General features: G+C 42.8%; 1 protein-coding gene across 2 annotated transcripts in view; it reads left to right on the plus strand.

The window, feature by feature from the left end:
* The window catches only part of CWF19L2 (CWF19 like cell cycle control factor 2), a 130,328-nt gene extending 107,521 nt beyond the window's left edge, over positions 1–22,807 (plus strand). For both annotated transcript variants that reach the window (XM_054973362.1, XM_054973361.1), the window contains exons 15-18: positions 15,267–15,422; positions 17,244–17,324; positions 21,194–21,295; positions 22,177–22,807. In XM_054973362.1, coding sequence (XP_054829337.1) covers positions 15,267–15,422; positions 17,244–17,324; positions 21,194–21,295; positions 22,177–22,317 — 480 coding nt within the window. In that variant the 3' untranslated portion in view covers positions 22,318–22,807. The remainder of the gene's footprint in view (positions 1–15,266; positions 15,423–17,243; positions 17,325–21,193; positions 21,296–22,176) is intronic.
* The last annotated feature ends 3,443 nt before the right edge of the window (positions 22,808–26,250 follow it).

Genomic DNA, 26,250 nt, shown 5'->3' on the forward strand with positions numbered 1-26,250 from the left:
AAGAGCCCCTCTGTTAAGCTTCAGAGGAGATAGAGATATTTTCTGATTTTAGAACTAAAGATTTAAGACAAATAAGAACTGTTTCCTTCTGTTGTCCACCTCTTCCTCCTTCTCCACCTCTTACCATTTATAAAACCAGTGCAGTATTGTAATTCTGAGTGTTGCAGTAATATCCTCCCTTTTTGATCTCATGTGAATATTTGAACATGTACATTTTTTTCATTTTGCACATTTTTGAAAATTTCAATGAGTTATATATAGTTACTTTAAAAATGGGCTACTTTAAAAAATGGGCAGTAAATCCTGCTGAATTAAATAGAACACATTTGATGGCAGGCATGCCTGGGGATTTCAGCTTTGGTTTTTAGCAGAGGTATAAATATATGACTGAGACTTTTGAGATCATGAGCCCTATGGGATCAGACCCAGTGGAACATCTAGGCCACCGTATTGTTTCTAACAGTGCCCATCCAGATGCTACTTACAAGCAGGTTGTGAAGTTAATAGTGTTCCCCCACCGTTGCGTCTCGACAACTCGTATTCAGAGGCAAAGCTGTCTAATCCATTGGCTGCTCCCACATCCTGTGGCACTGAGGTTTCATCACAATGATCCATTCCACAAACAGCGGCACTTACTTCCTGCGGTGGAAGGCTCCTTGAACTAGAGAAGAGCACTACAGTTAGTGGGGAAAAACCCACAGGATCCAAGCCAGCAACTGACTTGGGAGATGGTCCTTAGTTGGTTAGAAGAAAGATGAGTTTTTATGAATATATGAAATACATGAATTCCATAAGCTTATTACATGCTGTGTGCAGAAGTGCTTTCTTTCACCTGTCCCCAGCCAATCATTTCACTGGCTGACACTAAGTTCTAGTGTTATGGGTGAAGGAAAGTTATGGAAGTGGGAGAAGTTTCTCCACACTGTGTAATTTTATCTCCTGCCTCCTCTTAGTCATTGTTTTTCCTAAATGTCAAACTCTTTAGCTTTTCCTTGTAGAAAAGGTGCTGCAAATCCCTGATTATTTTGGCAAGGTTGTTCTTTTTTGCACTTTTCCCCAGCTCCAGTGTGGCCTTTCTGAAATTGTGAGTAAACGGTTCTAGTTACCAGTATCACAAATGCAGCTGCACCATAGATTGATACAGAGGCATTGTGATACTGGTAATTTTATTTTCAGTCCCTTTTTCTAATAGCCTCCAGCATGGAATTTTGCCCTTTTTTTTGCTTACTGAGTTGATATTTTCAAATGACTACTCTGACTGCAAATACCCCTTTTTGCAGGCACCACAAAATTCTTTACAGATTAATGTCTAGGAGAAGCAATTTTGTAACCTAAAATAACTTCCTCTCTTTAATCGTTCTTTTGTGGCTTTTTGTTGGGAAACTTTCTTGCATTTGAACTGCTTTCTAGGGACTGAAGTAGACGTTCCCCCTGCTGCATTTGCGTACCCTTTGGTATCAAAGAGCTGTGATGCAGCTTGTGCCAGATCTTGTTTCCATGAAACAGCCCTGTGATGTTGTAGTGATTGATCGAGGCCAGCGCATCAGTTCCTGACCAAGCAACGGTGCTCCACTCCTGGCTGAGGACTGTTGTGAATTCCATGCAAGTCGTAGCAGCTGGCCTGTGCTGTCTCCTGACCACAAGTATGCCTGGGGCTTGCTGGCACAATGCTCTCATTAAAAGTGGGTTGTGGATTGGACATGATGTTTCCAGTGAGAAACACACAGGAGAAAAAGACCAGTAAAAGTCCTTTTGGTATGAGAGCAGGGGTGGGCAGTCTTTTTTCCCCACTCAAGCCATGCAGCCTCTACTTATGAAGGTATCAGTGTGCTGGTAAACAAAAAGGAGGAAGAGAAGGATGTGGCCAGACACATAGGGAGCACACTGAGCCAACACCTCAAACTCTGTTGCAGTTTCATGGATCTAGAAGGCAATGGCGATGGGTCCGTCTACTTTTCATAAGAACATAAGAACATAAGCAAAGCCATGTTGGATCAGGCCAGTGGCCCATCCAGTCCAACATTCTGTCACACACAGTGGCTAGAAATCCAGTGCCATCTAAAGGACTGTCAGTGAGGCCAGGACACCAGAAGCCCTCCCACTGCCTTCCTTCCAGCATCAAGACAACAGAGCACCACCTCCCCACAAAGAGAATACCATCTATCTCCTGTGGCTAATAGCCACTGATGGACCTCTGCTCCATATATTTGTCCAGTCCCCTCTTGAAGCTGGCAATGCTTGTAGCTGCCACCACCTCCTGTGGCAACGAATTCCATGTGTTTATCACCCTTTGTGTAAAGTAGTATTTTCTTCTATCTGTTCTAACCCGACTGCTCAATAATTTCATAGAGTGCCCACGAGTTCTTGTATTGTGAGAAAGGGAGAAAAACACATCTTTCTCTACCTTCTCTAACCCGTGCATTATCTTGTAAACCTCTGTCATGTCTCCCCTCAGTCGTCTTTTCTCCAGGCTAAAGAGCCCCAAGCGCCTCAATCTTTCCTCATAGGGAAGGTGTTCCAACCCTAGTTGCCCTTCTCTGTACTTTTTCCAGTGCTATGATATCTTTTTTAAGGTGTGGTGACCAGAACTGTACACAGTACTCCAAATGAGGCCTCACCATCGATTTATACAGAGGCATTATGATACCGGCTGATTTGTTTTCAATCCCTTTCCTAATAACCCCTAGCATAGCATTAGCTTTTTTTATGGCAGTCGCACACTGTGCTGATGTTTTTAGTGAGTTATCTATCATGACTCCAAGATCTCTCTCTTGGTCAGTCTCCGCCAGTTCAGACCCCATCAACTTGTATTTATATTTTGGATTTTTGGTTCCAATGTGCATTACTTTGCACTTGGCTACATTGAACCTCATTTGCCACATGGATGCCCACTCTTCTAGCTTCGACAGATCCCTTTGGAGTGCCTCACAATCCTCTCTGGCTTTCACCACCCTGAACAATTTCGTGTCATCTGCAAATTTAGCCACTTCACTGCTTAATCCCAATTCCAAATCATTAATAAACAAGTTAAAAAGCATTGGACCCAATACCGACCCCTGTGGCACCCCACTGCTCACCACCCTCCACTGTGAGAAGTGCCCGTTTATACTCACTCTCTGTTTCCTATTAATTAGCCAGTTTTCGATCCACAAGAGGACTTGGCCCCTTATCCCATAGCTACTGAGCTTACTTAGGAGCCTTTGATGAGGAACTTTGTCAAAAGCTTTCTGGAAGTCAAGATAAACAATATCTATCGGGTCTCCCTTGTCCACTTGTTTGTTCACTCCCTCAAAGAACTCTAACAGATTGGTGAGACAAGATCTTCCCTTACAGAACCCATGCTGAGTTTTCCTCATCAGCTTTTGGTCATCAATGTGCCCACTAATTTTATTTTTGATAATAGTTTCCACCAACTTACCTGGTATTGACGTCAGGCTGACTGGCCTGTAATTTCCCGGATCTCCCCTGGAACCTTTTTTAAAGATGGGGACAACATTAGCTACCTTCCAGTCCTCAGGAACAGATGCAGAGTTTAATGACAGATTACATATTTTTGTGAGGAGATCTACAAGTTCACACTTGAGTTCTTTCAGAACTCTTGGATGTATGCCATCTGGGCCCGGTGATTTATCAGTTTTTAAATTATCTAGCAGTTACATAACCTCCTCTCTCGTCACCTCAATGTGACTCAGGTCTTTCAAAACCCCTCCCAAAGTCAGTGCTTCCGGAGTGGGCATGCACTTCTTATCTTCCACAGTGAAGACCGAAGCAAAGAACGCATTCAGCTTCTCGGCCATTTCCCTATCACCCTTTAGTAATCCTTTTACGCCTTGGTCATCCAAGGGCCCCACTGCCTCCCTAGCTGGTTTCCTACTTCTAATATATTTAAAGAATTGTTTATTGTTTTTCTTTATGTTCTTTGCAATATGCTCCTCATATTCCCTTTTTGCCTGTCTGATCACAGACTGGCACTTTTTTTGCCACAGCTTATGCTCCTTTTTATCAACCTCACTCCGACTAGTTTTCCACTGCCTAAAAGAATCCTTTTTACCTTTTACAGCTTCTATTACATTGCTTGTTAACCATGCTGGCCTTTTCCTAAACCTATTTGTGCCTTTCCTAACCAGCGGTATATATTTAATTTGAGCTTCCAGGATTGTAGTTTTAAATAGTCTCCAAGATTCCCCAAGTGTTTTGACCTTTTTTACTTTCCCTTTCAGTTTCTTCTTCACGTACCCCCTCATCTCAGAAAAGTTACCCCTTTTGAAGTTAAACATGGCTGTGTTGGTCTTATTTGGCAATTTCCTATTTATACATATGTTGTACTCAATAACATTATGGTCACTGTTCCCAAGTGGTGCAATCACATTTACATCTCTCACCAGGTCTTCAGCATTACTGAGGACCAAATCCAGGATCACCTCTCCCCTAGTAGGTTCTGTAACCATCTGTTCCATAGCACAGTCATTGAGACAGTCTAGAAACTCACTTTCTCTCCCCCGATTCGAACACCCATTGGCCCAGTCAATGTGTGGGTAGTTAAAATCACCCATTACAACACAGTTTTTTTGTTTAGCAGCCATCTTTAATCCTGTCATCATTTTATAATCCTCCTCTATTTTCTGATCTGGAGGGCGATAACAAACTCCCACAGTTAAGTTTCCATTTGGGCCCGTAATTTCAACCCATAGCATTTCCAGAAGCGAATCTAATTCAGTTACCTTCTCAATCTTACTGGAATGTATACCTTCTCTGACATATAGAGCCACCCCACCACCAACCCTTCCCTTCCTATCCTTCCGATATAATTTATATCCAGGAATCACCGTGTCCCACTGATTTTCCTCATCCCACCAAGTTTCTGTTATGCCCACAATGTCTATGGATTCGCCCAACACTAAACATTCCAGCTCCCCAATTTTACCTCGGACACTTCTAGCATTTGTATATAAACACCTGTAACTTCCCCGGCACACTTTGCCTCGAGACATAGTTAGGTCATCTGCACTGTTTGTCCCCATCTCAGTTGACAACTCTAATCTATCTCCCTGTAGAAGTGTTATACCTAGCCCTTCATCTCTCTTAGATGAACCATCCTGAACCAGAGACACTTTATCTCTTGTCGGCTTTCCCCTAGCATTTAGTTTAAAAACTGCTCTGCCACCTTTTTGATTTTAAGTGCCAGCAGCCGGGTTCCTTCTCGGGACAAGTGGAGACCGTCTCTCTTGTACAGCTCCCGCTTGTCCCAAAAAGAATCCCAGTGCCTAACAAACTTGAACCCTTCCTCCCTACACCATCGTCTCATCCACGCATTGAGACTCCTGATCTGCGTTTGTCTCTCTGGCCCTGCGCGTGGAACAGGTAGCACTTCTGAGAAGGCTACCTTGGAGGTCCTGGCCTTGAGTCTCCTGCCTAACAGCCTAAATTTTTGTTCCAAGACCTCACGACTGCATTTCCCAACATCGTTGGTTCCAACATGGACCACGACCGCTGACTCTTCCCCAGCACTATCTACCAGCCTATCTATAACACGCGTAATGTCCGCTACCTTCGCACCAGGCAGGCAAGTCACCATACGGTCAGAACGCGGTTGTGCCACCCAGCTATCTACTTGTCTAAGGATCGAATCACCAACTACCAAGAGCCTCCCTCCCGCCCCACCCAGGGATGGTTCCTTGATGCAAAAGGAAACCTGCTCACCAACTGAAGAAGAGGTCCCTTCTGAGGGCATGTTCCCCTTATCCTCAGTACGGTGCCCTGATTCCACAAGATCCTCATTCTCCTTGACAACAAGAACGCTGCCATTTTTAGAGTGGGACACATCTATCCTGTCCCTGAGAATCTTGTCCTTGTGCCTATCTAACTGTCTCCGCTTCTCCAGGTCAGCCACCTTGGCCTCAAGGGTACGTACTCGTTCCCTGAGAACCAGGAGCTCCTTGCAGCGAGCACACATCCAGGACTTCTGACCAGAAGGCAGATAGTCATACATGTGACACTCAGTGCAATACACTGGAAAGCCCCCAACCCCCTGCTGGCATTCTGACTTCATTATTCTGTTTTAGGAATAACACACTAAGAGGAAAGAAAACGGCTATGATCCCCCGGCTAAGAGCCACAGGCCAAGAGCCCTTTAGCTCTCGCCCTTCGGCTCGCGCCAAGGGCTTGCGCCCCTGCCCAGCAGTTGCCTTTTCAATGCAAAAGGTCACTTCCTGCTAAGCACAGGAGGTGAGCACAAAGGGGTGTGTGGCTTGTGCTCCAGCAACCCCCAGCAGCCTTACAAACACACTCACCCTCAAACACAATCAAGCCCAAACACACTCAGCCTCAAAACTACACTCAAATCAACACAGAACTACACACAAAAAGCCCCAAAGCTAGAGAGGACCACCCTTAGCTTCTCAGCTTAACCCACCACAGCCAAGAAAGGCAAAAAGCCCTTACCTCCTCTAGCAGCTGCAGACCATGTGCTCCTGAGCCCAGGAGCCCAGAGTCCCAGGTGACTCTGCTCCTCATGCTTACTTCCCCAGTAGCTCTGCCAACACCTTTGCTTTGGGTGTTTGGGAATAAAACAGGTCCTGTGTGCCAAGTCAAATGATCTAGTGTGCCACAGTTTTGGCACCCATTTTATTTATTTGTTTTATTTATTTATAGTCCACCTTTCTCACTGAGACTCAAGTTGGCTTGCATAGTGTAAGTCAATACGATCAACAGGCTGGGACATCCAATAAACAGTGCAGTAGGGATGGAATTGTAGAAATCTGAAAACAAGCATAAACATTTCAACATGACATGTTAAATGATGCAGAAATTACACAGCAGGAGCATCCTTACAGCAACACAGTAGTATAGCCCACAGTCCCTGTCCCTTTACCAAAGCATCTTTTTCCAACCTATTTCTTTACAATCCAGCCCTATTACCTATGCAAAAAAGCCTTCCTGAATCTTTCAGTTTTGCATTCTTTGTGGAAAACCTGGAGAGTAGGAGCCCTCCTAACCTCATCAAGCAGACTATTCCATAAGGTGGGGGCCACATCCAAGAAAGCAGTTGTTGACTTTGTCCATTTGTAGGTTGGCGCCTGCTCAAGGTCCTTCTTAGATGAGCGAAGCTGTCATTGGAGAGACAGCTTCTTGCAGATAGGAGGGGCCAAGGTCATGAAGGGCTTTGTATGTGATAGCCAATACCTTGAAGTGAGTGTGGCAACTGATGGGCAGCTACTGAAGTGGTTGCAGAGTGAGAGTAATATGTATGCTCTGCCTAGGTCCCAGTAGTGCCAGGAGCTGCCTGTCTCTGGACCACAACATGGCCTTGAAGGCACATGATGCAGTTCTGTTGCTGGAGCTACCTTGTCTTCTAAGGTGTCTTGGATGGGAGACCACCCCTGGGACGATATGTAAGCATCTCTGTGCTCCTCAAAGGAAGAGACAGGGTATTTGTGCTGTAAATTAATATAATTAAAACATAATTTTAAACATTTTTTTTAAAAAATCCAAGACAGCTTTGGTGGGAGAGTTTCAGACCTATATCAAGGCCAAGTCTCTGATAAAAACTAATTTGTGTAACTCATTTGCAGGTCATGTTAGTATCACTGCTTTGTAAGCCCTTAAAAACTGAAATCTTTTGGCTTTGAGACCTTGGTCAAACAAGCTAAACAATGATAACTCTTCCTTAATGAGGATTTGTAGTAGGTGACAGTGTCAAGCCAGACATGTTATTTTTATTGAATTTAAAGGAAGGGATAGTTTACACTTGAGGATGTTATTAATTTGTCAGGATTAATGGAGCCAGCTTGAGGTCATTCAGACCAAAAGCCTTCTAGGACTTGGTCTCATGTGGACGTTGCTTGAGTTCAGCAGTGAGCTAAATATAGATTAAACTCTGGGAAAGAAGAGAGAAGACTTTGTTTATATATAATGGGAAAGTGTAATTGAATACGCTTGGGAAATTCTGCAAAAAACAGTTGCCAGCTCCATCTATTCTGCAAAATTCATTTCTCCAGAGTAGCTTGGTCATTTATGCATCCACTAAATAAAGAGAAGTCAAATAAAACTATTATAATCACTTTGATGAGAAGATTCAGAGTTTTCAAAAAGTTGTTTTCTAAGGTGACTTGCATGGCCAACTACTCTGTGTGCGATGCCTTTCCCTTGTAACCAGTCAGAGTTCTTAGCATAGATGAGGTGTATGAATGGTTTCATCTATATTTACCATCGGTCAGAAGAGCTTATGGCTTTATTTCTCCAATTTTGAAGTAGGGTTGAAATCTAATACTTAATACAGCACATTTGCTTAAGGTCCCCTCAGTTCTCCAGTATTTTCTTGTAAATCCCAGCACAGAAGCCATGTTAAGCGTTTTATTTTTAACTTGAGCACTACTTCTGAACTTTTATGAAAAATACTCATTATGTATAATCCTGAGGAAAATGTATAGCATATCCCTTAATAGATTTAAAACTGAGTGTACATTTGAAAACTGTTGCCCAATAACTTTGTAAAGTTTGATGTCACACTTTCCTCTGTTGCTGCTTATTTATTTTAAAGATTTATACCCTGCCTTTCAGTCAGCTGACCTCCAAGGAAGGTTATGGCATTCTGAACACAGTGCAAGAGTAAAATATGAAGCATTTAACGGTGGAATCCTATGATAGATTACTCCAATCTAAGCCTATTGATTTCAGTGGGCTTAGACTGGAGTAATTCTGTATAGGTACTGTAAGAAAGCTGGAATTACCATAGGGCCCGCCATATAACCATGCTTTCCTTCTCTCAGTGCATGCAATTGGTGTGCTGGGGCATGATAAGAGAATGGATAGTCTCTGCAAGCTTCCCATTTCCTCATCCAATCTCTCCCCCCCTCCCAATATCTGGTCAAGGAATAGGGAGATCAGGTTTCCTGCTTTAGTGGAAGACATCCCAGCTTCCACCCGCTCTGCCCACTGCAGCTCAGCTGGGCCGCAGGGGAAAATGCCTGGGGAAATTGGCATTGTGCCAATGGTGCAATATCATTTCCAGAAAATACTCAGAAGTGACTGCACTGTGCAAGTGAGATGGTGTAGGATTCAATAATAGATTTTACTATAGGGGTTTGGGGCAAATCCCCTAGTGTAGCATGTTGCATGGCACTATTACTTCCAGGTATTCACCAGAAGTGATGTTGAGCCATCGGCATGACATCATCCCTCTTGTCCCTGCCTTTCCCTCCTCCCTATCAATGAATGTTAGCACAGAGTGGTGGAGAGGTGAAGAAAACAGGTTCTTAAATCCCATGGGGATTCTTTTCATGCATGGCCACAGTGTCCATATAAGAAAAAATCATGCCCTTTTAATTTATCAGTGGCTGTAGAGTTTAATATCACCTTGCAGTTAAGCCTACTGAAGTTAACCACTCTCTGCTTTTGCTAGCCTCCCTATGTTCCTGTTAAGCCGTTTGTGGCCTGGAGGTAAGCCGCCTCTCTTTAATAAAGCTTCGATTCCTGGTCACGTGGAGGGTTTTGTTAGGCGTGATTTAAATGTGATGCTTGTGTCTAAAGCACTTTCCCGTGAAACTTCATACTTAGGAGGTGTCTCGATGAAATAAAGCTGGGCTGTTACTCATGGCCAGCTACTCTTTCCTCAGTCAGTGCCTGATGTTTCAATCCAATCTTATTCAGCAGAGAAGAAAAAGCCTGATTTAGAAGCAGCAGCATCTTCCATTATGGATTTTTTTTTACCAGGCCTTGCTGGCCAATCCCGATTCCTACTTTGGCACTGAGGAGGTAGAAAGATCCTAAAAACTGTAAGGAGGCTCCTTGGGTTTTTTTTAAGTGTAGAAAATGGTTAGCTGATCCTTCAGAAAGTTAGCACCATTGATTTCTGGCTGAAAGCTGCACAAGTGTATAGTTCAGCCATGCATTGTGGCTCTTTGGCTACAATGGTGGGATAGAAGGCTGAATTAAAGTTCAACTAAGAATTACCGAGAAAACTCCGAATCGCCCCCTTACAGTAAACACTAACAATGTATATATAAACAATTTTACTCTAAAGTTCTAACAGCGAAAAAGTGCTCTGTGTAATCAATAAATATCAAAAATATTAAATACTATCTAATAGAATATAAATACTATTAATATCATATACACTTATTAAATCCAATCAATAGAAAATACCTATCAAAAATAGTACAATATTCTAATATTTCCAGTAGTCACAAGGCATACAAAGATAACAAAATATTGTCCAAGTAATCACAGGTGTAATTCCTCAGTGGTAGTCCTTCCAACAATGAAAAAAAACAGGTGTAGAGTCTCCACTTCCTCATGAGTCGCCCCACTCTGGTGATATCAACTAAATGCTAATGCTTCATTAATCTACGCCAAAATCCGTGGGGGGAGTAGCCAGCAAGTTGCTAGCCGTCTTTTTTTTCGCAATTATTGCTTCCTCAGGGGCCACAAATTTATATCGCGGAGAACACTCTGGACATCTGGAATACCTGGACTGATTGCGACGGATACAGTTTTTTCTCCCCACAATAGGGTGGAATATGATGGCAGATGGATCTACTTCATTCTCTTATGTTATAGGACCATGCTGTTTAATTTACTATTTGGCTTTTCAGTAGTAACATTGATTCAGTAGCTACAGGATTTTTTTTTCCAGAGTAAAGGTTTCTGGAAGCATGGATATGCCATGGGTACTGATATAATCCCATTAAAACTCAAGGGGTCATTGAAATAGGTCCTTAGCAAGTGCCAGGGATGGTGTAAACTGTCCAACATTGATTTCTGTATCTTCTATTTTGATGCAAACTCAGCTCAAATTGGGACTGATTTCCTTACCAAAAATCCCATCTGACTTGTGTCCCTAGACTCATACTGCCTTCTGGCACATGTCTTTTTGCCTCAGTATTCACTTAGGAAAATTCATAATGGCTCCACCAATTGTGCTGTGAGCCCCTTTTTAGTTGAGAAGATGAACAGGAGTCTCATAGCACATTCAGTTTATGAAGTTCAGTCTTGATGTTGTAGTTCTAGAAAAAAAATACATTTAGGAAATGATTTATGTTCCGTGAATTGCCCAGACAATGAAGAACAGATGAAACTGCCTTATACTGAGTTAGACCCTTTGTCTGTCAAAGTCAACATTGTCTACTTTGACTGGCAGTGGCCTTCCCAGAAGTGTTGCACATCACCTTCTACCGGGTCCTTTTCATTGGAAATGCTGGGGGTTGGACCTGGGATCTTCTGCATGCAAAGCAGACGCTCTGCCATTGGGCCATGATTAGGGGTGTGCACCCCCAAAAGATCCAGCTTTCTCCCTTTGGGTTTACTTGAAGTGGGGGGAAAATTCAGAAAAACCCGAAAACCAAAGCAGCTTGCCAAAGCTCAGGTATTTAAGCTGATATGGGATTATTAGGGAAGATTCGGCCATTGTTTCCAATGGGAAAAGCTGCTCCCAGCTATTTGAGGGCCTGGGCGGGGGTGTGTGCATTTTCTTCCCTAATAACCCCAAATTTGCAGGGGACCCTCTCCCAACCCTCACAACCACCCAAGTTTCAGGGAGATTGGACTTCAGGGGGATGTTATGGCCCCCCAAAGAAGGTGCCCTCAACCACCGCCGATCTCCATTGTTCCCTATGGGGAAAATGGGAAGGAGAGTTCCAAGGTGGCTGGGGGTAGCATTTTGCAAGCAAAATGCACCAAACCTGCAGGGGACCCTCTCCCAACCCTCCTCTCATGACCACCCAAGTTTCAGAGAGATTGAATTTCGGGGGGGCCATGTTATGGCCCCCAAAGAAGGTGCCCTGACCACATTATTCCTTATGAGGATTAACCTTCACACCAGAGAATCACACTAAGAAAAAATTAATTTAAAATACACAAAGCCATATGAAGCAGGGACACTCTTGCAACTAGAAGTAAACTGAAGCACCCCCCCCCAAACTAATGCAAAGAGAACAACTTCACACTAGAGAATCACCAGAGAATCACAATAAGAAAAAGTTAATTTAAAATATACAAAACCATATGAAGCAAGTGAGTGCAATTAGAAACTAATTGAACAATCCCTCCACCAATACAACCAAACTGATGAAAAGGGAACAACTATAAGGGCAAAAGTATAAAGAGACCTACAACTAAGAAAAATCAAAAAGAGTCCAGTAGCACCTTTAAGACTAACCAATTTTATTTTAGCATAAGCTTTCGAGAATCAAGTTCTCTTCGTCAGATGCCTGATCTGACGAAGAGAACTTGATTCTCGAAAGCTTATGCTAAAATAAAATTGGTTAGTCTTAAAGGTGCTACTGGACTCTTTTTGATTTTGCTACCACAGACTAACACGGCTAACTTCTCTGCATCTACAACTAAGAAAAAAATTCTTAAAGCTTCATTTTAGAACACTCTCGGAAACCTCCCCAAAAACAAGCCCCCCCCCCCACACACAGCAAAGCAATTCAGCAAACAAGAAGCAATAATTAAACAGAAGATTTAAAATCTAAAGTACAACCACCCGCAATTGTCCCTTCCCTCAACCCACCAAGACAAGAGACCACTCCTCCCCCCATATAGGAAAAAAAAGTGAGTCTAGTGACTCTCAAACCAGTTGTAGACAGTAAGTCAGGTTCAGCAGGCAAGCCATGAGGCAACACAGAGGAAATTGCTTAAGCAGGACAAGCCTCCAGTTTAAATCCATCATCCATTCACTGCAGCAGCATTGAAAAAATACTATCCTCCCAGAGAATCCCCTAATTGGCAGGACACTCTCTTCCAGCCAATCTCCCTTCCCTGATCACCCCCTCTCCTCCTCCCTCTCCTGCCTCTCTCACTCCCCTCATCCCCCCTCCCATTGCACAAAAGCCACAGGAAGGGAAGCAGTGTTTCCTCTTGCTGGCAATAAGAACATCAAGGGAAAAGACTGTTCCTGCGCTTCACACAGCTTCCTGAAGCATTCCGAAATGCTTTGGGAATCCTTGCTTCGGGTTTCCTGAATCAGCTGATTCGGGAATTGCAAATTAACCCAAATCGGGCCTGATTCAGGCCAGATCTGGGTTTTAGGAACCCAAAACGCACATCCCTAGCTATGATCTCTCCCCAAAAGCTGTTGTTCAGCCATTGAAATTCATACAGCAAACAGGTGGTTTATGTATAGCTTGGAAGATTCTTCTTCTAGGATCTGGAATGGGAAAAATGCTTTTCTCCATTCAATTTGGCACAAAAGTCTCTAAAACACCCTTTGGCAGCATGGCTACTAGTGGAAGTGACAGGCAGTAATGTGTCAGCTGTTGAATTAATTCTTAGTCAAAGCAACTAGCACAACATAATGAACAGTTCTGCTTACTGGTGTGTGATTTTTGAAGATGCTGGCCAGGGGGCTGTTTGAATTTAATTTGCATTCAAATGTTATTGCTGCTCAGACAGCCAGATGTCAGTATTTTGGTTGACAACCTTCAACTTGGCATTGTGGCAATCTTTGAGTTGTTGTACTTCTACAACACGAGTTGTAAAGCAAAGTGAGAAGTTTCATGTGGCCGGTAGATGTAATTTTTGTGATGACTTGTCACTTTGACATCATAAGCACTGTAATCTTTGCCTTTTTTCTGGGTTGTTTTTTAAGTCTGCCCTATTAAGAAAGTAGAGTGTTGTCTTGCATGGGAAACACTATTCAGGTTCCAAGAACGTTTCTATAATTGGACCCCAAGACTGCTTATGGCCTAAATTCTTTGCCAGATCCACAAGATTCTCAGCAATCTCATATCTAGCTCTAAAGTGTCACATTTTCAATAACATTATGAAAATCTAACACTACTACCAGCAGCCTGCTGATAAACCTCAGTGCTTCTTTTGTTATGCCAGGGGTTAGACCCCTCAAATGTCCTGGCATGATGGGTGGGATTGTGCCAATATGGAACATATTCTAGTAGCATTGTTCGTTTCATCTGGACTTCATACTGCAGTTGGCCAAAGTGGTCTCTGTTGCTGCTCAAGGGTACTGGATAGTCCTTGGTCCTGCCTGAATTTTGATCTTGTTAGGTAGATGCCAATGTAAACCTTAGCAATTAAGCAGGCGTTGCCAAATGCAGGAATTAGGCAATGAGCTGATTTATTAACTAGTAAGGAAAAAGTTTAGAAATCTAATCTGATTAGGCATCAGTCTGCACGTATGGGTTTTATTTTGTCCTGATAAGTGCATCCAGAAGCCTTGATCTGCTTTCCGGTACATGTGTTTGGAGGGCAAACTGTTTCAACCATATCCATGTTTTAAAATATGCAGTTATATGTGGAAATTGCTACTAGTGGTCATTATATGTGGAAATTGCCTCTTAGCGTAACACTCTCTCTAACCTTACTGTGATGCTGAAGCTTATGGGGTTTAGAATTAAATGTGATTTCTATAATATATGGTTTAAAAGCTTTACAAATGATCAGTGATTTGAGGAACTTCAGAACTGTAGTTTCCAGCTGACTAGGATTTGAAGGAATGCAATTTGCCAGAAGTTACTAGCACCTGCCTCCTCTCTGCTAGGAACCATTACACTATTTCAAGTTTGGGTGCCTAAAATCAACTCATTTACTGGAAATCTGAACCATGATTTCCGCCTGAAACTTAAGAGATGTCTGGTTATTTGTCTGTTTAAAAAAGAATGCTGGCTTCCAAGCGCCACTCCAGGTATAAACTGATATGCTCCATAATCAGTTGTGACATTCTGTCCTATAGAGGGAAAGGGGAAGCGTGAACGTGGGCCAGATCTGTGACAGGTAATGAGGTGCGTAAACCTGTGCACAACGGAGATGAAAGAGCCAAGATTGCTTTTCTTTAAGGAGATAATATTAGTATCTGACTTAAAGGTCAATCAGACCTGATGAAAATGTCATTGTTTTGATAAATCGTGTAACTGGAAGGAAGAGTAGAAGAATGGTGGCATTTGAAGTCAGTAGAAGACAAAGGCATGATCTTTTGGGGAAAACAAAAACCTGAGACCTCCTGTTGTGGCTGTCTTCATTCATGGCACCCTAGGATTTTCTGAACTTCAGCATGATTATCATTTTACTGATCAGAAAATACCCCCCCCCCAATGGCATTATGAACATCATACCCGTGAGTGGCAGTATGAACATCGTAAAAGGAATTCTCATGTTCCAAGGCTGAGCTTATTATGCCAAATGCAGTGAGGACATTAGCCTATAAAACAGAAGACTTTTTCAGTGATCATTTAATGTTAATGCAAGCATGTTATGTACGTTTTTTTTTATCATTGTAAACCTCGGTTAACTTGATTCCTCCCCTTCTCCAGGCATTCAGAAAAACTTTAGTAAAGCTGTTTGAAGCGGAAGGGCTCGACTGTGTCTTTCTCGAAACGAACCTGAGCACAAAGAAGCGATACCACATGGTGTATGAATGCATCCCCCTCCCTAAAGAAGTTGGGGACATGGCTCCCATCTACTTCAAGGTATTTATGATGTTTAGACCTTCTCGCCCCTCAGTTTTATGAGTGCTTTAAAGCAAAGTCACGTAAAGGTCAAAAAATGTAATGTAACTTCATATAAACTTTCTCATTATCTCCTTTCATCCAAGTCATATAGTTACTGTGCTTTTTTTAAGCTGTCGAAGTGCAGTTTCCTAAACTATCTCTTAGGGCAAAGTTGGAAGTACAGAAAGTGAAACCAGTCTCTCTGTGTAGGACATTTTAGATCTCACTCATTTCAAGGAGCATATGGCACTGCACATGGTTTTCTCTTCTTCATTTTATCTTCACAACAACCCTCTGTGGGAGGTTAGGCTGAGAGTGACTAGTCCAAGGTCCTCCCAGAAAACTGCATGCCAGGGGGTGTAAGGCCCCAAGCCTGGCGGGCTAGGCTGGAGAACAGAGGCTGGAGCTTGGAGCTGAAGTCAGGGAGAAGGGGCTGGAGCTGGAGCACAGGGCTTGCCTCTAGTGGACTGGTTGATCCAGCAATGATGCCTTCCCCAGCCTCAGCCTAAATAGGCTGGGAGTTGATCTGGCTCAGCTGCACTTGCTGGTGGGTGTGAAGGCTCCTGAGCCTATGCTGTGCTTTGGAGCACAGCACTGCTCCCAGAGCCCTGTTTTGGATCCAGGCTGGGAGAGCGTGCTGCCCACCTGCCACCTTGTCTCCTTTGCACTGTCTCAGCGTGGGCCTTCTACTGATGCTGCTCTTGTGGAGCTGTCATGGGATTTGAGGGGCTATGGGTCCGGGTTCACATTCTGTCTGGCAGAAGCCTAGTGGTTATCTCAGAGGCTGCTGGCAAGGGCTCATTAACAGGGTGGCCTCTGGCGCTGCTGGAGGATGGTCAGCAGGTGCCTGTGCTGCATCAGGCTCTCCCTGACCCCACTGATCCTCCTGGTTCCCTAGCCTTGGCTCCTCAGGCACCTCCTCTGAGCCCTCCAAGTCAGACTGGACAGAGGGAAGTCAAGACAGAGGGGGGATTTGTGCCCATGCCTCCCAGGTCCAGTCTAACCACTGCAGCACAGTGGCTCTTATCAAGTCCAGGACCACTGCCTTCCCTGATCAATATGACCCCTGCTGTTTAGGCTGACCATGATGGTCCCGCTGTTTCCCTGTGCCATTTTACAGGGGGCCCCCCTGGCCTGGAGCTGAGAGTGCAAGTGGGCTGTGAGGGGTTGGGTGTGCATTTAAAATGTCTGTAGGGGCAGGGGAGGGAAGCCCGGAAGCCAGAGGCTCGCCCCTGGTTTCAGGGCATGGGCAGTGACCTACTCTATCTTGGACAGAGGTGAAGGGAGTGTTGGTTGAAGCTAGTTTATTTTACTTGTTTCTTTCAAGCTTTTCCAGTATGAAAACACATGACTGAAATCCAGAATATAAGTATTGTAGATTTCATTTGACTTAGTGAATTTTTAACATGAATTTAAAATAATGTACAAGAAAAGCATATGGAACTTAATACATTCTCAGAACTGCTAAGCGTATGTGTCCTTTTTTGTTTTGTAAACTGAAAGTTCTCATTTCAAAGTCATTGTCTGGCTCAAAGATTGCAGTTCTGAAACTATTTCTTTTTTTAAAAAAATGAAAGGTACTGAATAAAATAAGCATGTCTTCATTGTGCTTTAGTGTATGCAAGTTAAATTATTTGAATTGCAGAATGTTTTCAATTTCTTACATTATAAAATTAATGTGTGTTACTGAAATGGCACAGTCTTACTTCTAATCTGCTTTTCGTTACCGATTACCTTTTGTGTCATGCCATATCGTGCTGTTCTAAGAGCATTTCATATACTGTTGTAATGATTTTCCAGAAAGCTATAATGGAGTGTGACGAAGAATGGTCCATGAATAAAAAGTTGATTGATCTGTCTTCGAAAGATGTTCGCAGATGTGTACGTATTGAAGCATCTTGTCCCTTGTTTGACACAAACCAAGCTTTTGTACATGCAGTTGATTTCCTTGCTATGAGCTAGATATTGAGAGCCAGAGATGAGAAAATACAGTTGATAGAAGATATAAGAATTTGAATTCACAGGACAAACACAATGAAATTGGTATAAAGATCTTTGGTCAGAGTTCAGAAAGTTAAAATGGATACAAATTGGTGCTGGTGAGATAGGTCAGGTGTGTGAGTCTTGATGGGAACTGGGAGGGAGGTGAATTTATATATCTCCTGCTAGTTCTAGCTATCGGGGCAAGTATGGGCTGGTATTTCAGGCCAGCTATCAAAATTGTCTGCCATGGGGTCACCTCTGGGGAACTATTGGCTGCTTGGATGAGATGGGGTCTTTGCCTAGAGTAAGTGCAATCTCTTTTTAATCACTGAGAGAGTTTGTCTCACGTGTATGAACCCCATGACACAAGAAGAAAACAAAACTTTTCAAACCTACTGTTGGGGCCAGCCTGACCTAGTTTGCTGTAGAACAGAGCTGTCAGGTCTGCTTCCGTTCCTGGCTGCTGTGTCTTCGAGCTCTTTGTTCTGGGTAGCTAATTGTTTGGTGTTTTTCCAAATGAAGTATCCCTGTATTTTTGCAGCCCTTGTCCAATGACAAGGATGGCCGCATTCAGCTCTGAGAGCAATAGATTTTCTCGGTACTTTTGCATAGGTAGCTTTCTTGTGTTACAGATTCTGTTTTATGCAGTAGACTTATTTAACAGTGCTTCCATGTACTTAAGTCATAAAAGGATGAGGAAATGTTGGTAAGGAGGATTATTTCTACATGTTTCAGAATATTCAGAACCAATGCACCAAAGCATCATTTACTTTTATAGCTGCAGAACTAAATTTCAGGGCTAAATGCTTCTAACATAGAATAATTTGTGCTCCCTTGATTTCTGTTTTCATTTCCCATCTTTGATTGTTCCCTGCTCTTTGTTCCCCAGTACAAAACTGGTTGTAGGAGTGTAGCAACAAAATTATGTTTTTGCAAAGCGAATTTAAATGTGATTTTTTTTTTAAAGTGAAGATTCAGAAAGGGTTAGCTGTGGCACGTCCAGGTAACTGAGCAGCGAGGAGAAACTGTGAGGCCCCTGAGACTCAGAAACATAAACACATATTCTCAATTTGCACCTCTCTAAAAAAAATGTGCTTTAAAGTATTGCTGAATTCAGTTTACCGCATTTCCTAGTCATGATGGATGAAATGTAGTTGTGATGTTTATACCACCTGTGAGAATACAAAAATGCTGGTGGAGTACGGCTTCTCTAGCACATTTTCACTGGACAAGCTTGCAACAATTTCACAAATCATAAAAGAATGAAATGTTGCATTCCTGAAACGTCATAAACGGACAATATAGTGGTGATGAGCTTGCAGCCCAGACTGCCCTGGCGAGGCGTGTCCGTTGTCTCCACGCCTGCTTGGGTGCTGACTTCCTGTGTACCTGGAGGCAGATGAAGGCTTTGGCACCGTGTGGCCTGGGAAATCTATATAGCTCTTAACATGATAGATTCCTTAAAATGCTCCATAAAACATTCTTACATGATCATAACTTTCCCAGAGAGCCCATTTTTTATATTTAAGTTATTCTACAAAGAATATGCCTATACTTCCCTAAGAGCCATTTCCACATTTTCCGTAGCATTTATGTCTCCTCTGGGTATGTTGCTGTTTTCCCAGCGTTTCCTCCACTAAACCTGTGCAGTGAGGAGGGCAAACAATTTTTTCAGTGGGTGGGCATCATGTGCAGGAGAGCTGTGCTCAGAGGTCCCTTCCCCCCAGCTCATGGGTTCAGTTGTTTGCGGCAGCCACTGCTGTAGCCACATCAGTTTTGATTGCTGTGTAAAGCATTAAGTGATTTTGATGTCCAAACTATGGGGAAGTTTTAACTGTCTGGAATAACTTCCCTTGCTTCATCTCATGCAAGATAAGCTCACATTTGTGTTTCGGATATATCTGCACCAGCTGTTCTCGTGATTTTTGCCTGAACATAGTGCATATCTTCTACAGTTTTTCCAAGATGCTGATTCTTATTACTGTGCTGCTTCTGAGTTTGTTTGCATGCATGCATGCAAGGTGAATTTCATTACGGAGACATGGAGTAGATCTGGGTAGTAATCACAGAATTCCTTGCCATTCCTCTGCCATTATGAGATTTTTTTGAAAACTGCATTCTGACACTACACACTCTTGGTTGTGGCATTGCTGTAAAGAAAGGTCTCAGGTTCTCCTCCTCTGCTCAGTTTTGAATCCACACCAAGTATCATAGGATGTCTACAGTGTCATGCAGTAATTGCAGCTTAGTTGTCTGTCCTCATATTCAACATTGTAAATGTGTGCTTAAACCAAGCCAAAGAGCATCTCACAATTGCAGGAGGAAGGATGTGTTTCCATTGGAAGTGTGCAATTAGAAATATTGGGACATCAGCAGGTGACAATGACCAAAGTGAGGCAGGGACCCAAAACTATCCTTAGTCATAAACACTTTATTCTGTTAGGGATCGGTCTTCAACCTTTCCTTGCTGGCCCGTGTCAGTTGCCGCAGCTGGTAATTTAAGACCAGTGATGTATCATGAACTTCAGGCAAGGTTCCAACTCTGAATGGAATGATGGAACCAAAATGGTAACTCTGATTTACCACTTATTCCTTTGCCCTACCTGGAAAATGATGCCACCATCATAGCTTTTTTAGCACTTGCTATTAAGAGTAATCCATTTTGCTGTTTGTGTCTATGTTGTTGTTTTTTTAAATTGCAGCCATGTAATTGGTATCTGAAGGAGTGAGCTGTGACTCATGAAAGCTCATACTCTACCACAAATTTTGTTAGTCTTATAGGTGCTGCTGGACTCTTGCTCTTTTCTGCTGCTACAAACAGGCTAACATGGCTACCCATCTTGATCTAGCCGTGTAATTAACTCTCATGCAAATGTTTAGAACATTTTGTGATATGTCCAAAATTGCAGACATTGTAAAGTTTAATCAGAGCTTCGAATGTTGTTCTTAAAATCAAATCTGCTCTGAGCTGAGTTGAAGATCACTTGCTCATTTGTAAACGTGGAATAGCTAGTTGATTGAACTTTGTACAGGCAATCAGCAAAAATAAAAACATGAAAAAAATCTCTGCTGGATGAGACATGAAGTTCCAGCATCCTGTTCTACACAGTAGCCAACTAGATGCTTAGGAATAGTTGATTAACTACTCTCATTCTCACCAACAATTTTCAGGCAATTCAACGATTCTGCAGTGGTCATTCATACTTCCCTCGCCTTAAGATGTCTATGTAAGACAGCCTTTGAAAACTGTTCGGAAACTTCGTTTGGTGCAGAATGGGGTTCCCAGGAGCACATTACTCCTGTGGTGGGACATGGGCACATGGTGTCTATTAACTTTTTGGCACAATTCAAAGATACTCATTATAGCATATGAAACCCAAAAATGCCTTGGGGGAGCAGCCTTCCTAAGAGTCTGCCTCCTCCATTGCTTCCCCATCTGAAATCTAAGGACACATCCAAGGGCATAAAGAGAGGTTTCTTCCCTCACCCAGCTATGAAACACTCTTGTTGCAGAATTGCCGATATCCAGGACTGTGGATCTTTCAGAAGCACCGAAAGACCTGCCATTGTGGGATGAACTTTGAGGCTGAGGCCTAAATCGTTCTGTGCTTTGCTTTGTTATCCAGCTTGAAACTTCACTATGGCTGTATGTCTAAAGAAGTATGACTGCAGGCTGTCCATAAGCTGTCACTTTTAAACAGTTAGGGGAGTTGACATTAAACAGCTTTCTTTGAAGGCTATCATTAATACACTACTCTTGTGCCTAGGTTCCAAAAGGCTTGCCCTACTTCTCCGTAGACTTCGGGCTACAAGCAGGGTTTGCTCATGTCATTGAAGATCAGCACAAATTCCCTCTTTATTTTGGAAAGGTATGGAAAATGTACAGTACAGTTCACTTCAGTGAAGGCAGCCCATGAGATGTTCCCCTGTGTGATATATGAAGAGTCTCACCTCTTGGGTTTGATGGCAGAGTTGATATAAGCACATCAGTTTTATTTCTGTATGCTCAAAGAGAGCCACCGTATCTGGGGCTTTGTCCTTAAGCAGTTCTGCATGATGCAGAGATCCCAGTGAGCAAAACCAGAGCCTCACGAAATGTATGCTTGAAGGCAAAAGCCTAATTTTGTAGCATAATCAGTATTATGATTAGAGGCACACAAGAATAGTTTGGGGGAAATAAAAATCCTTTTTTACACTTTGGAGACCTATCAGAATGTGTGCAGTTCTCATTTGCGTCAGCAAAGCTAGCTATTCCCCACGTGCTGTGCTGAGAAACTCACTACTCAAGCGTGCCTGTTTTATGGCCGCATGCCTGAGGACAGGAGCGGTCTTTGTGGCTTTGTCATTAAGCAGTTCTACTAAGATGCTGAGATCTTGGCGCTCAAAGTAAACATTTGCTTGAAGGCAGAAGGCTAATTTTTTTAGCATAATCAATATAGTAATTTTAGAGAGACAATAATGGTCTCAGGAAGTAACAATCTTTTTTTTTTTTGTCAAATGGAATTGCGAACACAGTGGGGTACCTTTATCAGAGACTGGAGATTCTGCTTCTACCTCATTCTCCCTGTCCACCCACTCAGTCCTTTGCATAATGCATTTTACCCAAAAGTGTGAGTCACCAGTTCTTAAAATGCAAAACTGGAATGATTCTCCCCCCCCCCCAACTTTTGCAGTCCTTGTTTGAACAGGTGTGGGCTTTCAACGATAATTAAGAGCAATAATATTCTTCTTTTGTCCTGCTTTTTAAAAGGAAATCATTGGTGGTATGCTGGATTTGGAGCCCAGACTTTGGCGTAAAGGACTGCGTGAGAACTTTGAAGACCAGAGAAAGAAGGTGTTGCAGTTTGCTCAGAGGTGGAAACCATATGATTTCACCAGACGTAAAGAGTGATGATCTAAATGGTGATTTGATGCCACAGGAGCTGGAGTTGCAAAAAGCCATCTGAAACTATACATTTTCTCTCTTTTTTTTAAAAAAAAAAGAAGGGCTCCTGTTAAGGAAATGAGGGATGTCTGCACATGCCTAGAGAACACTTTAAGATGCAGAAGTCTCTTATGAGGACAGTGGCGCATAGACAGAGATACTGGAGTACCTGCCTTCTATTTTTGTGGCACAATATGGACATCAATGCTTGGTAAAAATTAAGCTGTAACTATGACAGATGAGAAGTGTACAGAAGTGTCTTATGTAAGCTCTGTTTCCTGGGCCTTCCATCTTCCTGCCTTCCTATTTACATTCTGTAAAACGTTCTTCTGTCTTTGCTGTCTACAAAGTGCAGCAAAGGTTTTTTTTGTCCCGTTCAGCACAATGCCAGTTCTTTATATTTTATGCCTTCAATGTGCTGTTCAAGGTGTACATTAAAAAAAAACTTTTAATAGTATCCTGTTGTTCCTTGGAACATTCTGTCCATGCCTCAATACTGCAATTTCAATGAAAATTGGTTTATTTTATAGGAAATCAGAGTTTGCATGGCATTTTAATAGCAAGAAGAAGAAAATATTTCTAAAAACTGGCCTAAAAAGCATAGAAAACATAAGATGCAGTAGCAAAAACCTTTCTCAGTCTCCTTGTGAAAGTGGGGTGCCAGGCATGGCCTGCCAAACTTGCATAATTCCAAGAATATTACAAAAAGTTTCAAAATTGAGTCAGTCTTATGTTACGTGGGCTGTGGCAGCTTCAGGGAAAGCATATACTCTATCCTTGAAATAACTGTTGATTTTAATTTGAACAAAAATGATACAACGTAGAAGCCAGTGCCATACCTTAAAATGATAGTCTTATAGAATGCTCCCTGTTTTTTGTTGTGGGCAGGGAAGCAGTAGAAAACATACCTGTTGTCTTCAGGAATGGGACCAGGGCTCATTTTGAGGGGGAATGCACAAGAACGCAGTTCTGGCAGTTCTCCAAAGAGGTCACATGTCAGTTGGCCCCACCCACCTGACTCTCGGCCATTTTGGGCCCATTTCAGCCTGGATTGGGGCCAAAACGGCCTGGATTGGGCCTCTGACGGGTGGTGGATCACTCTCCCACTCATCAGCGGCCCGATCCTGACCAGTTTGGGCCCATTTTCAGCCCCTTTGCCATTTTGGGCCCAATTTCGGCCCTGAATGGCCAGGATTGGGTCCAAAAGAGCCAGAATAGGTGATGTCAGGGGGTGTGGCATATGCAGATCAGTTATACTAATGACACACTTCCTGTGATGGCAAGAGGCGTGGCATATGCTAATGAGTTATGCTAATGAGTTCCTCCAGCTCTTTTTCTACAAAATGACCCTTGAATGGGACACTAGCACTGCTATTGATGGGGTAGTTCTTAGCGACGCTGTTAAACACAGGGTAGTGTGTGTAGAAAAGCAGTCTTCACCATATTGTCACCTATCTAACCTTCACTTATCTTTTTGCTTTATCTTACCCTTCCTTCTAGGAGCTTTGGTGACTTGCATGCTTGTTTTCTCCTGCTTCCTCCGCCCTCATTTTATTCTTGCACTGATCCTGTGATGTAGGCCAGGCTAAGTGACTGTCCTGAGGTTACCCGGGAGAACAAACCAGGGCCTTTCTTGGCTTAGTCTAACATTCTAATCAGTAAATCACTTTCATATGGCTTTAAAACCATCAAACGGTTTTAGGAAAGCAGAAACTGGTGTCATAGAAAGATTGTTCCTGGATAACCCCAGGAGGTGGCGCTATAAGGAGGAGGGATCTCCAGTCTCAGCTGAAGGCAGCCTAAGGCCCTCTGAGTCTGCCAGGTAGAGGATATTGGGATCTTCCTAGAAGTATCAAGCCTAAACCTTTGTGCCCTAACCCATCCCAGATCCATCACATGCTTCATCCATAACTTTATAAATCTATTTCTTGGCAAATTGAAGGGCTGAATGTATAAATAAAATTCAGTTTGTACTGAGTACCAATTGTAAGTTGCTTCTTTTGGTTTCAGAGCAGTAATCTTCAATCCTTGGGTTGGAATCTTGATTGATTTGATTTACTGGTCTTATAGTAAGACCAATAAATCCCTGCAAACGGGCTCAGAGTGGATAAACATCAGTATTAAAATTCACATTAAAACCATATATAAGCATACAGTACAGTAAAAAAACAGTTCTAGACTGCAGCCTATAATACTCAATCCCAAGCCAACACATCCCCACGAGGGGGGAGATGGAAAGTAAGATGGATCAATCAGTGGGAAACCCGTGTGTGTGTGTGGGGGGGGGGGCGTAATTCCCAGTAGAGCCACTTGGTTTGCTTCTTCTTTGAAGGCCTTCCACTGATGCACAGCAAGAGTGGCATGCCTCCTGCTTCTCTTTGTGCTCCTGATGAGAAGAAGCAGCAGGATGGTGAGGGTTCATTTTTAGTATGGGTGAGACTCACCCCTCCCTTCAAAAACAATCCCCTGCATTCTCTTTCTTCCCCGCTCCCAGCCCCAGCAATAGATCCTTGGCATCACAAAGCTTCTTCCCTGATGAGGTCATAACTGTGGACCTCCTTTTGCTATCAAAAGACTAACGTCACATGCTTTCCTGTACAGGCTTGCAGCTAGTTGCCCCCTAGTGGCTAAAGATGGGTCTTGGGTTGAGAAAAGGGTGAACATCGTTAGAATGTTCTCTCCATGGCTGGCACATATTCTGCTTGCTTGAAATGATCCCTTGGTATCAAATAGATTCCATATTCATTAGTTTAATTTTACCCATTGTACATTGAATGTTCTCTCTCCCTCATTGGGTCATTTGTGCCTTTCCATAGTTCACATGAAATAATAATATTTGATTTATATTTTAATAACATTCGATTTATATACCGCCCTTCAGGACAACTTAATGCCCACTCAGAGCGGTTTACAAAGTATGTTATTATTATCCCCACAACAAAACACCCTGTGAGATGGGTGGGGCTGAGAGAGCTCCAGAGAGCTGTGACTGACCCAAGGTCACCCAGCTGGCTTCAAGTGGAGGAGTGGGGAATCAAACCCGGCTCTCCAGATTAGAGTCCCGTGCTCTTAACCACTACACCAAACTGGCTCCCAGACATCTTTGCAGTAATTTGTCTTGTTCTCTTTTGCTTATTGAAATGCACTTGGCCTGTACTAGGAAAGTTTGGACTATAGCTAAATGTTCATCCAAAGTAAGCAGGCACTTCCCAGAAAGAGGAATGTTGTGCAATACTGTTAATGGAGTTGGCCTTATCTGGCCACCAAAGGGCTAGGAATTTCCTCTGGAGAGGCACGGCTGAAATCAGAGCTTTGTTCCAGGGGAGAGGTTGTGGGAATTTTTTGAAGTGAGGAGGGGCAGCCAAACTCACTATTACAACGAACAGCAAAGTCAGGAATACTAAGACAACTCTTGGGAGGGTAGGTCTTCACTTCCAGCAAAGGAAAAGATCAGCAGAAAGGAGGAAGCGAAGTCTTCCGTTCCATTATGTTCCCATTTTTGGTTTGAAGAAACTGGTTTGGGAAACTTAAGATGAGCTCATATCAAGGTGTTCAATAAACATATGTAGACTTTCATGTTGTGTCTAGTACTGCAACTGAGAATTGTGATCTTTCAAGGTCTCAGACAAAAACTGGTCTTTTCCAGTCTGAAATATTTTAAACTGAAAATGCTGCTGCTCGAATCCAGCACTGTTTATTGTTGATTTTATCATGCTGATCCTTGACACTGTTGGTTTTACTCACTGGTTTCATAGCTGGTATTTTTGTTGGTGGAGTGCATGTATGTTTCTGTGTGTGTGTATGTTATATTATTTTGTTGACTGTGTTAATATTTTAATCGTCCGAACAGCATCTTTGGAGCAAATACGGGTGTAAATAATTTCATTAAAGTACATGAGA

The sequence above is a fragment of the Eublepharis macularius genome, chromosome 3 (genome assembly GCF_028583425.1).
Source record: "Eublepharis macularius isolate TG4126 chromosome 3, MPM_Emac_v1.0, whole genome shotgun sequence".
NCBI classification, from domain to species: domain Eukaryota; kingdom Metazoa; phylum Chordata; class Lepidosauria; order Squamata; family Eublepharidae; genus Eublepharis; species Eublepharis macularius.